General features: G+C 45.5%; 1 protein-coding gene across 1 annotated transcript; it reads left to right on the top strand.

Annotated features, from left to right (window-relative positions):
- Window positions 1-641: 641 nt before the first annotated feature.
- On the top strand, window positions 642-8,355 carry gng13b (guanine nucleotide binding protein (G protein), gamma 13b). The gene is made up of 3 exons (XM_034593846.1): window positions 642-1,051; window positions 7,976-8,102; window positions 8,218-8,355. The coding sequence occupies exons 2-3, from the start codon at window positions 8,005-8,007 to the stop codon at window positions 8,321-8,323; spliced, it is 204 nt and encodes a 67-aa protein (XP_034449737.1). The 5' UTR covers window positions 642-1,051; window positions 7,976-8,004; the 3' UTR covers window positions 8,324-8,355.
- Window positions 8,356-12,802: the final 4,447 nt, after the last annotated feature.

Raw genomic sequence — 12,802 nt, 5'->3', positions numbered from 1 at the left:
TGACCCCCTGTAACCCAAACACAACTTAAACACAACCCTAACCCAACCTTATAACGTGTCTTCAGCTAAACATGCAGTGATTTACGTAAGTGGGGACGTGATCTAGGTCCCCCCCCCCCCCCCCCCCCCCCCCCCCCCCCCCCTCTGAAGACTTGTGGTGACAGGGCTCAATAGCAAGTTGTGGAATGTCCTATCTTTATCGTTAAGAATAAATAACTTAAAGACCCACACGTTTAAACAGACATTCCAGTGACTAGTCTGTTTACAATCTGTTATTGTTGTATTCTTATTACTACATCATTATTTTCACTGTGTGTTTGTTTTGTGTTTTCACAGTTGTATGGTGTGACTCGGTTTTTAAATTCTTTGGCCACGAAAAGTACTTTGTGACTCTTAGAATAAAACTTGTACACGTGTGCATCATACTAACTCATCTTTATTTTATTATATTCTTTGTTTAACTCACCAAACATATATAAGTATTATGAGACTGCGATAAGAAGGAAACACAAGCAGATGTCCAACTGTGAGAACTCTGCCACTCCTACAATAAAGTCTCTCTCTCTCACACACACACACACACACGCGCGCACAAACACACACACACGCACACACACACGCACACACACATATATAGGAGGATCCCAGCTGAGAGCACAGTCAGTGCACAGCGGAGCGCGCGCCGGAGCAGCTCGTTGACTTGTCCACTTCGCTGCTTTGCGCCACCTCATCCTCCTCCACATCTTCATCCTCCTCCACATCTCCACCCTCCTCTTCCTCCGCTGCATCGCCCCGGCCCGTGGCTGCGCTCCTGCTGCAGACAGCCTCCCGCTGCTCGTCACCGTCTCCTTTGCTCCGGAGAGACTGCGGATTTTTTTGTATCCCTCATCTCTTTTCCCCCTTCCAGTGGATAACAGGAGGTGCGCAGTCAGCCGGAGCTGCTCCTGGTTCCCAGAGCCCGGGTTGATAAAGAGCCTCCGTCCGTGCGTCGCTGCAGCTGCACCGGTCCGACTTGGGGAAGAGCAACAGCCTCCACCGGCGCATCAGTGAGGTAAGAGCTGCGAGCACAGCCTCGCGAAGCCCTGTGAGGATTCACCAGACAGGTCCTGGCAACACGACCCTGTCTGCAGCACAGACACAAAGAGGAAGGGCTCAGAGAAGAGTTAGTACATGTTAATATCTGCAGAAATAACCAGTTATAGACTCTACATACATGCAGGTGTGTAGTTTATTTTAAGTCCGTAAAGTATCCCCCTCCAGCTCAACACTAAGGCCGATGGGAACCCAGGAATATTACATAAATCTTACATTTCTCCTCTGCACCTTTTCTCCTCCTTCTCCCCTCCTCCTCTCCTCCTCCTCTCCTCCTTCTCTCTCTCTTCTCTCTTGGCCTCACCTGACCCTGCGTTCAGGTGTTTGTACAGGAGGCCTGTTTTTAAAGAAGGGCTTCGTGTAATAACCTGTACAGTCATATTGTTTAGAGCCTGATAAATGACAATGACAAAATAAAATAATCGTAATGTCCGACCACAAAGTAGTTTTGTGTCTCATTGTGGCTGCGTTGTCGCACTGTGGTTGTTCTGCACCCTTTCTGGTGGTTTGTGCCTATATTTGTATTTGTGTGACATCTATCTGTTGTTGTGTCTGTCTGTTTGTTGCTGTTTTGTGTCTCTGTGGTTGCTTTCTGAATCTTTGCAGCTGTTTTCTGAATCTTTGCAGCTGTTTTGTGTCTCTTTGCAGTTGTTTTCTCGACCTCAGTGATCACACACAACCACACACAACCACACAATGAGCTCCTCACACTGAAGGGAACAGTGGAGCTGACTCTTGTGTGTCCTGACACATGCAAACATTGATCCCACCCGATCCAGTTCAGGCCGATATTGATCGCATGCGATCGACTGCAGCCAGGCAGGGTCGTGCTGGTGTGTGATACGAGCTGAACTGGTCCCAGCGGCTCCAGAGCTCGTTGAGGTGGTGAACACGTCGTCTGGTTGTAAAAGCTCAAACATCGTCCGTCGTTTGTTATCCTCACTTCCTCCTCCGTTTAACTGCAAGGTGCCTCGTCGTTCCTTCTTCGTCTCTCGGCCGGTCAGAGGAGCGCTGCCTGTTCCTTTCTATTTTTAGTCTCTATTTACAATGCAGCAGCTACAGAGGCGAGAAGTGTCCCTCACTCTGTTTCCCTTCATCTCTCTCTCTCTCTCTACCTCCTATTTATCCTTCTCTGTCGCATCGTCCCCGCTTCGTCACTTTCTCTGACTTTCACTTGTTCACGTCCCTCTCAGAGTTGGTTTGTACCATTTTAACCTTCAGCGAGTCTCCTAGAAGACAGATGGAGCAATTCAACACATTTACCACTGGTAGCACACACACACGCACACGCACACGCATGCACACACGCACGCACGCACACACACACACACACACACACACACACACACACACACACACACACACACACACACACACACACACGCACGCACACACGTGCGCACATTACTGTTAGAGGCTGGTAATGACAGCAGAGGAGACAGGGGCTAGAGGTTAATCTCTGGATGCTTTTGACCCAAATCACAATGTGACCTACAAACCCTCCCTTAAAACACCCCCCCCCCCCCTCCCCGCCCGCCCGCTGCACACACCCATTCAAACTGTATCTTTACAAAGGCAGCACACAAACACACAACAGCCTTTCAAGCTTCATAAATATAATTACGTTTTCAAATTAAAACGATCTCTGTACACGCGAGCGTTTTGGTTCCATATCAGTTTTAATCCTCGTCCATACTAACACGCCTGAAAACGTGAATCACGTGACCACTCACGTACACCTGGCGTGTGTATGTGCATTTGGTTAAGCTGCAGAATTGTGCTTCACTAACATCTCGTCTCCTTCACATCTTAATAGTTGTATCATTATAAAACGCAGAATTTAACTAAACAACAGTTGTTAGCAAAGACAACAGGGTCTGCATCACTTGTAGTCGATTCTCCATGTTGTGTTCGAGGCTGATGCTGGATGTTGTCCTCTAGTAAGGGGGTCATGTGATAAGAGCCTGACGAATCAGAGAAGGCTACGTCGTGACCACAAAGACCCAATCAGCAAGAGGCTGTGAGCGTCTACGTCATCGTCATCGACCAGTAACGTTTCCAAACTTCTCAGTCTCTAAAACTCTGGAGTTGTGTGGACGTCAGACGTATCTGTAGCAGATGTGTCTTCAAATGAAAAACGTTTTAGTGTGAATGGAGCCTCAGATACTGAGACTCCAGATCTGGTGACAAGCTTCTGTTCTCAGCCTTGATTTAACTAAATGAAAATGAAAATGTTTGATTAGAAGTTGTCAAAAAAATACAGTTAAAAAAGAAAAAGTAATTAACCTCGACATCGTTTGTGATACTTGAGTTTAATCCTGAGGCAAACGCCCTCATGGAAAGTGTCCCAGTTTATACAGCTCCTCATCCACCGCAGTATCCACTGCATACACACCCAGACCTCAAACACTGCTGTCCTGAATTTTTATTACAGTCACCGACGCTGACGCTGACGCTGGTCCTGAATTAGATTCTTTTTTGATCACATTTATCTCTCATTTCATTACCTTTCATTGCTCTGGTTTGAGGGTAGAATAGTTTACATCAGTGAATTATTAATATGAAGTATGAATTCTGCAAAACTGAGACCACAGAAGACTGACAGCTTCCTCGGCCTCTGCAGGGTTATATATATTGTTGGGTCCTGATCAGGATTTTATGGTGAATCAGGTGGAAAAGCACAGACGTCTGTTGTTTCTGTAAATGAAGACACATTATGGACAGAACTGTCCGTCACTGCCCTGTCTCCAGTTGTTGTGGTGTTTATCAGGGACTTAAACATCCAGGCATAAATCAACGAGAACGTTTTAATGCCCCGTTTGTTATCGAAGTGCAATGCATCCTGGGATATGTTGGGAAGGATCCACCCGTTGGTGCCTTCGTTTCACGTGGACGCATTTGAAGGAGCCTTCGAAACGCAATCAGCGTATTACTTCATATATCTTTCAAAATCTTCATGTACAGAAAATGCATTGACGTGGAAGTCAAAGGTCAACAGACTCCAGCTGATACACGTCCTCGCCACATCCTGTGGGAGCAAGAGGCAACGATTCTAGTGTCTTTCAATGGCCGATACTTGTGACACATGTGTTTTCTCCTCAGCTCAGTGAGAGAAGCTTTGAGGAAGCCGAGGTCGACCCTGTGACAGTGAGCAGACTGGGCTTCATGAGACTGGTTTATAGGGATTTCATCCAGTGGTTACAGTACATTTGTCAGGGATATACTGGTGTTTGAATAAACGTCACTAGCACCTGTGAACATGACGGCTGGTTTAGGTATAATGTGTCATTTAGGACGGTTTCATCAGCAGTAACCTCAACCGGCAGCAGAGACAGAGAGAAGAGAAGATTGCTGTTTGGAATTTGTCACAAATGGACGGGGAGCACTTAGCGGAGGAGACATCTGTGTGAGACAGCGGGAGACGGACAGGAAGCAGATATCAGCGCAGTGAAAGGAAGAGAGAATGCGGCAAGAGGGGAAACACATCTCTTTGATTCAAGTCTTTCCATGAGTCCATTTAAAAAAAAAAATTAAAAGGTTTTAATTAGCTGCTGGCAGAGACGCAGGAGACAAACAGAGGAATAATATATACGTGTGCACGTGTTGAGCAAATAACAGGCCGCGTAATACGAGAGGAAGAGGGAGACATTAAAATGAAAAAGGTGAACGATGAATGGGGAGAATATAATGGAGAGTGGCAGGTGCAGTCAATAGAAAAGAGATGGAGGAGGGAGAGCTTCATTTCAAACAGGATTTTAATAAATGTTTTGTACATTAATCACATGCGCCCACTTTCCAGAGTCAATATTCTAAAAGCAGACGTATAATTAAAGGAATACTACCTGTCAGTTAATAACGGAGGCTTCCACTCCTACATCGTGTGGTTCAGACCTTTAGAGTTTGCAGTTTAGGCTGAACCTAAACATCAGGTGTGAAGTGGAGTACTGTAGTACTGTGGAGTACTGTAGAGTACTGTAGTACTGTGGAGTACTGCGCCTGAAGGTGCTGATGCTGCTAGTGATACCATCGTGATGTTACCATGGCAACCAAATGAGCTGAGAGTGAGGCTAAAGTTGCTCTTACGTGAAATTAATCTCAAGTGTCGATCCACTTGGCTTTAAGAGCTCTGACATGTGGACAGTGATTTATAGGAGGACAACAGGTCTCATTGTCTCGCACCTAAAGACAGGCCACCCCGAAATATGATGCAGCGCTCTTTGCAAAAAGATTGAGAAAATGAATTGGTAGAGAAAAAGTGACTGGCAGAGCAGAAGGAGACACAGAGAGGAAGGAGGCAGAGAAGACGCTGGGAACAGATGGACAGAGTCGACAAATAGACGTGAAACTGGAAAAGAGGCTGAGGGTGAAAACAGGGATGAGTGATGGAGTAAGAAAGAGGAAGAACATCCAATCCTCCTGTCGTCTCTGGAGAACGCTGCTGAAACCTGACTCTTCCAATACTGGTCACACACACACACACACACACACACACACACACACACACACACACACACACACACACACACACACACACACACACACACACACACACGTTGTTGTATATTGCATATGGTGAAGTCCTCAGACGTACTCAAGGACACACGTACGCACACCCCTCGTAAAAATGATATATTTTCATCTCTTTGTCTTTTTTATTGCCGTCTCAGTTTTGCCTTTTCTTGTCTCTCTTCCTGAATCAGAGTTTTAAAATAAAAAAACAGTTATGCAGCTACGCCTCCTCCATGTTTCTACAGACGCCCAGGACGGACAAACGCTGGCTCGAGAATCGCTCCCGGGCCGAACTGTAGTCTTGACCCGCAGAGTTAGAAATAGTTTTAATCGGCTCTGATCAGTTTGGTGAGAGAGCGCCTCAGGTGTCGGATTGTTTGTGACGTCCAACATGAGAGGGAAAGAAAAAAGGAAGATGAACTCCTCTACCGGCAACGGGAAAGGAGTCAATTCCCTTATGTTTGGGGGACGCGGTGATTAATTCGTTTCATTATGGAACTTCAGCATCAGATCTAAATCCCGATGTTCTGCAGAGAGACAAACGAAGCCGGCTGCTGTGGCCTCATATCTTCGTTACTCTTCAAACAAGATGCCGGTGTCATAAAAGGTCCTTTGTGAGAAAGAACAAGTACCTAACTGTTCCTTTAGCAGATATATTTAAACTGTATTTCACTGTGGAACACAAATATATAACGAATGTTAGAAAAATAAAATCACGAGCTGTGTTTCAACCTCCCACAGCCTACAGTGCGTTTAGTTAAAAATAGAAGTAGAGAGCTTGAGAGACATTCAAACATAAAAATACACCACACAGTCTTTGTAGTGCACCACACAGTCGAGTGGTTTTTGAATTCAGAGCTGCTTTCTGCTGCCTGAAAATCCCCCCCCCCCACACACTCACTAAACTGTCATAAAGGAAAACTGCAGAACATCAAGTGCTATTGAATGTCCCTTAAAAATACCAGTGTTGTCTCTGTGTTGAAGCACCTCGATGAGATCAATCCTGAGTGCAGGCTAGACAAGCACTCAGCTCGCCTGCATCCTCAGGTGACACACACACACAATCACACACACAGACACACACAGGGGTACACAAACACAAGTATCCGCACCAGCGAGGACGGGTATCACTGCCAGTGGATGAGAGCGTGGGTGTGGAGTGTGAGAGAGAGAGGAGGACGGAGGAAGCAACAGAAAAAGAACCAAGACAACGCTGCTGCAGGGAGTCGACCTCACGCTGGTTGGGCCTGAAATCCCTCGATCAATTATTCACATGTAGCCAATCTGATATATTGTGTATTCTGAACATATGTTTAGTACGGCTGTAAATACATTTCATTTTCCTGTAATCCTGCCGTTGTAAGACACTTGCTTTTATGCGTTATACAGACTTTCTCCAGAAAGAAACGTCATTAACACGACCACTTGCTCGTGGTGAATCCTGCGGAGGATCTGCTGCTGTGTTCTCACACCTGCTCCTTCGGTCTTTTACCAGGAGGCTGTCACTCGGACATTCTCGTTCACACGTACTGGAGAATCTCTGGAGGTTCTCCAGGGTTCAGAGACTGTGCTGGACGAGGAGGCTGAGTGTAGAGTCCTGACATTCAGCTCAATATAAAAGCACTCTGAGTTACATAATACAATTTAATATCCTAAACATTTTATCATGCTGTACTCAGTGTTGAACGTGGATTATAAAATATGACATAATAAAACAGTTTTGTCTCTTAGATGGATTTTGTCTCAAGCTACGAAATTGTAACTTGAATGTCGTACGTTTTTAAGTTAAAAGTTATGACTTGCTGATCATGTTTATCGAGTGTCCTCTCCCTCCTCGACTCTTCCTTCCAGCTGTAAATGATATTTGTTCTGCTTCATCCTCTCCCTGACAGAGGCCATTAAATAATAAGAGCCTCTCTTAAAGCAATAAATCACATTGTCTGAACTACAGAGTCGTGTACTGATCGCAGCCTCCAAATAACCGTCACTCAAAATAAGATGAATAAGGTAGTTTGTCCAAATCCAGGTCCTGATATCTTAGTGAAATTCTAAATAGGTTTCACTGCAGCTCAGTAGGAACACGTCAGCCGACGTCACATTAGTGAACTCAACGACCAACAGATTCTCACTTTGAAATCAGATCAGGAAGCAAACTGTCTCCCAATTATCGGGTCATTTAAAAAGAAACCACTGAGGGACACAGAAGAAGTGAAAGGACAGAATATATCCTGTATGATTCGAACAGCTTGTTGTCTCCCGTCCTGTAGGTGGACGTCTACTCTGTGGTGCTGCAGGGCAGAGTCGAATCGAGTGTGTCTGCCTTCTATTTGCCACTGAGCTGAATCTAACTCTGTCCTCCTCTTGCTGTGCACAGGTAGAGAAGCCCTACAACAAAGTGCAGCCATGGATGAGATGGACCTGCCCCAGATGAAGAAGGAGGTGGAGAGCCTCAAGTACCAGCTGGCCTTCAAGAGGGAGAAGTCGTCCAAAACAGTGACCGAGTGCGTATCGTTCACCGTCCATCTACAAACATCTGTACAGGGTTCATGGCTTAGCATAAAGCAAACGAGTAAAGAGCATAAGATAATTTCAAACTGTCCCTGTGTCTCCCCTCAGTTTGGTAAAGTGGATAGAGGACGGCGTCCCGGAGGATCCGTTTTTGAATCCCGAGCTGATGAAGAGCAACCCGTGGGTGGAGAAAGGAAAATGCATCCTCCTCTAGAAGAGGCCACTCCCCCTGCCATGACCTCACATCTTCAACCACGCTGACCAACACACACCCGCAGATGACCCCTGACCCCGACCCTCTCCGGCCCGCGGAGGCCATGGCAGGACAGCGCCTCTCACCGTGAATGTACAACAGCTGACATCCCCCCCCCACCTCTCCCGAACACACACTGACAGACACACACACATAGGATTTCCCCCCTGACTGCCACACAGTCACTGCAACTTTATTCCTGCCACGGCAACGCATCACTATTATGATATGACAACGATGATCAATACTCTTAATACACGTCTCTCTGTGGACACATGAAGGTTTATTTATGCAGCTGCCAGTCACAAGCTTCCTCTTCTCTTTCATTCTTTATTCAGAGCAGTTTTTATTTTACTGTAATAAACTGTAGAGACAGATTCCCTCCACCCAACTGACTGTAGGTCTTCTAGGGGGGGGGGGGGGTTCCTTCTCCAGTTTGTCATCTTCATGAAACAAGTTATTGGTATTTTTTTACATAGCAAATCAACAGATTTTAGTCTGTTACAAGAAGGTTATTAACACTTCGTAAGAACTAATCTGAAATGTCCATCAAAACCTATAATGACTTATAATTAAGAATAAAATCATTTCTAGTTTATTACACACCAAGGATTTGCTTATGTTGGTTTACAGGCTCTGACATGTCAGACCTGCATATATGACTTTATCATATATTGATATAATGTCTTCATATGTCTCAACCCTTTAAGACCGGGTGAGACGTTTGAGTGCTTCTCCCTTTAGAGCCGGATGAGATGTGATCTCATTCATGATGTCATCGTTTTCTAGACATGTGACGAATGAAATACATCGTGATTCGCTGAAATACTCCCGGGAAAGGCAAAACGCCGTTTTTCCAACGAAGACGTAGTAGACTGGGTTTAGCCTGAGTTGCTCTGAGGCTGGAGGAACCTGTAATCAGAGAGATGCAAGAAAACGAACGTCTGAACATTTCCAGAGACTAAATTAACTCCCAGTTATTCTGACCAAACTAAAAACGAAGCTTTTACACGGAATGAACAACACGAGAAGAGTTTTCAGCGTTCAAATCGATCCTCCCAGTGCGAGTCACTCTGTTCTCATGGTTCTTGGTTTGCACACATCTTTAAAAGCCTGGATATCAAATGTATATTCTGCAGAGGCAGATCTGCAGCGGGAGTCGATTTGCCTCAGTGTCAGCAGGTCAGACTCGTAGCAGCTCTGTTTGTGTTGCTGGAGCAGAAGGAAGCTGTGGGTCTCTGGAGGAGGTTTGAGTTTTCTGTTCCCTCTCCTCCTTAGCTACAGGCCCCAAGGCAACACACAAACACACAAACACACAAACACACACACGCGAGACATGCAAGCAAACCACACACACGCACACGCACAGAATCATCTGCACACATGTACAGACAGACCCCTTTAACTTATTAACTTATTTATCAAGACTTGGTTTATTTATTTATTTATTTATTGATGAGAACTTTCTCTCACCTTTAGATTTTTCCATTTTCCGTACGTCTGCACGCCCTCCTTCCTCAACTTGAAAAACAACGACAAAACACCATCTACTGTACTACTGCCTTGTACACAGTTTCCTTAATATAAGAATGTAAATATGTGGCATGAGGTTCGGACACTGACCTCCGCACCGCTCGGTGTGTGTCTGTGTGTGTGTGTGCGACTGTGTTGCTGTGTGTGTGTGTGCATATTTTCAAGAAAAGAGTAACTAAATTCGGACGTTAGGTTCCCATGTGGCTTTTGATGCTTGTGCATGCAGCTGCATCGCACACACACAACTTATACTTCTATCTTAGTGAGGACACTCGTTGGCGTACTGCTTTACTTTGCCCCGAACACCCGGGCGACACTGGATGCGTGAGCGTCGCCGCTCGTCTTGAGAGTCAAGGTCTCACGGTCGGTCAGATATGTCACAAACACAAGTATTTGCAACACTTCCTGTTTTGTTTCAAAGTATATACCTACTTTTATTAGGAGGAAATACAGAAGTCAAACCTCAAATGGCAGACGTGCAGATCAGTGACGCAGCCATCCAGCAGTGCACACGCACCCAGTGTGGCCCAGACGTCACCTTAACCATCACGACTCAGAGCCTGACCCTGACCCTGACCTCATTCTAACCCTAACATCAGGTCTCAGCCCTCAAACAGGCGTATGAAAGTGAGTAAGAAAGTGCAGAACAGCCAGAATCTCCTCGCCCTGTCAGGTCCTGTAAGGTCCTCACAAAGACATCTGTAGAAGTACACACACACGGTGCTCAGTGGGAATGTGCACGAGGAGTGTGGAGGAAGTGGGATTCTCTAAACGACCTGGGGACAGTGGAGCCTCACATCGTCTCAGTACTGTAATGAGTCTCATTATATACCTTTTCTTCTACATGACCCGGTTCCCTGACGGCGACTCAGCGCTCCGAGGACTTCGGTCCCGTGTAAATGCAAATATTACATTTTCCTCTTTAAAAAAAAAAAGACTTGCAACCGGTTTTTGCACTCTCATGGTGTGCTAATAAATGTTGGTCATTGTTCTCGTTGCTTGCTCGTACCTTGTGAAACGTGTGAGGCAAAGATGTTTCCATCACACCGGCATGTTTCACGACTTCTAATGTCAAAGTGCGTCACTCTGCCTGTAGTGAGGCCGGTGAATGTAAGACAGAACAGCCCTCAGCGTAGAAGCATCAGGAGTCCATGGTCCAAGGAGAGGCATTAGGTTTCATTAGCTTTTTTTTATTATTATTTTCATTCTGATAGTTTAGGTGAATGTTAACTTATAGATAGACAAGTGAAGGAAGATTTCATCCACATATAATCTGTTTGTAGCTTTTCCATCGTTAGGTTTGATTTATTCCCTCTACATGATTTTTTTTAGAAATGTTTAAATCTGATTCTCACATCACCATCATCCCCATCATCACCACCGGAAAAACAACGAACGCCATCTCAGCCCAACACAAACTAAGACGTATGTTTTCCTGAGTCTGTTTTTCTTTCGGTCTGGCTACTGTAACCGGTTTGGTTTGTTTTTATATAATCAGAACATGCGTATGTGTGTATGTTACTACTATTATAACGACAGCATAAACACTTGTCTAAATATCTAGCGACATATTCCTCGTGAGAGTGCTTTGGAAAACTTATTATGCATCAGATCAAGTCCTAGTGTAAAGATGACAATGAGCAATAAATTAAAGATCATTTTTTATTGAATGTTTTACAGAAACATTTATGTTCTTGAATAAAGTAGAAGATTTTTAGACAGCCTGGTTGTCGTATTTCCTTTTGTTCACACCCTGTGAGTCTCACATTCACTCTATTAAAAACCTGCTTATTCATGTAATTATCCAATCAGGATCAATCTGGTGCAGCAAAGTGTAAAATCCTGCACGTGCAGATCTGCAGCCGGAGAACGAGGGAATAAAGACGAAGAGGCAGACGACACATTCAGGAGAAAAGACAGGAAGCTACTGCTCCTCCTTCCTCCTCACTGCGTCTCGTCACTCATGAATAATAGAAAACAGGAGCTACAGGAGGGATCTCGCTCTGTCCTCCTCCGTGTCAGAGCCTCTTTTTCTGTCTCTTGATGCGACTCGCTGGAGAAGCTGATCTCTGAAGACAGATGATATTCAAGATCATTTTCACCAGATCAATATTAGCTTCGATCTGTTCAAGTCTTGCCTTTAATCTCGTGGTTGAATCATCTCCGGCTTGTGATACATTGAATAAACGTGATGGTGAAGCACTTGCTCACCGACGGACTCCAATGGGAGACCTTGCCCCGGCAGCGTGATGGCAGCCGGAAGACTAAAGCTGCTTTCAGACGTGCACTGAACTCCTGATAATCTCCTGAGAGTGTCCGCAGGGGCTGTGTGTGAGAACACAAACATCCCAATCAGCTGCTCGCTAATAAAAACTCTGGATAAAGTCAGAGTGAGCCGGTGTGAGAGCTCAGCAGGAGACTCTCCAGAGGATTCACCGCAACTGAGAGGGTTTGTTGACGACGTGACGGACGCAGAAACAAAGAGAGAATTCAGATATAAATATGAAACGTAGGAAAACGCAGATCAGAAAGACGATGAGATTCAAGAGCTTTTGATTTAGCCACAGTGAAATGGATCTTGAGAATCACTCAGGATGAGGATAATGTCTATTTGGTCAAGTATGTTGTGACTGGTGGGAGGACGGGACTCCTGCTCGGGGTGTGTCTGTCTGCTGTTTGTGGGTCAGCTCCCCTCAATCCCTCCGACGCACACTGACACACATGCACTCACTAATGCACTCAATCCCCCCCACTCACCCGCGCTGGTAAATCCTCACCCCCCATTGTCCCTTTCCCCCTGAAATCCTCAAACCATCAGCTCTCCTCCGTGCACACACACACACACACACACACACACACACACACACACACACACACACACACACACACACACACACACACACACAC

The sequence above is a fragment of the Hippoglossus hippoglossus genome, chromosome 8 (assembly GCF_009819705.1).
Source record: "Hippoglossus hippoglossus isolate fHipHip1 chromosome 8, fHipHip1.pri, whole genome shotgun sequence".
NCBI lineage: Eukaryota > Metazoa > Chordata > Actinopteri > Pleuronectiformes > Pleuronectidae > Hippoglossus > Hippoglossus hippoglossus.
This window is presented reverse-complemented; position numbering and strand designations above follow the sequence as displayed.

What these genes read in the sequence shown, in the direction of transcription:
- gng13b (XM_034593846.1), top strand. Translation starts at nt 8,005, where the DNA reads ATGGATGAGATGGACCTGCCCCAGATGAAGAAGGAGGTGGAGAGCCTC. An exon ending in TCGTCCAAAACAGTGACCGA is followed by an intron (nt 8,103 to 8,217) that starts GTGCGTATCGTT and finishes GTCTCCCCTCAG; the next exon opens with TTTGGTAAAGTGGATAGAGG.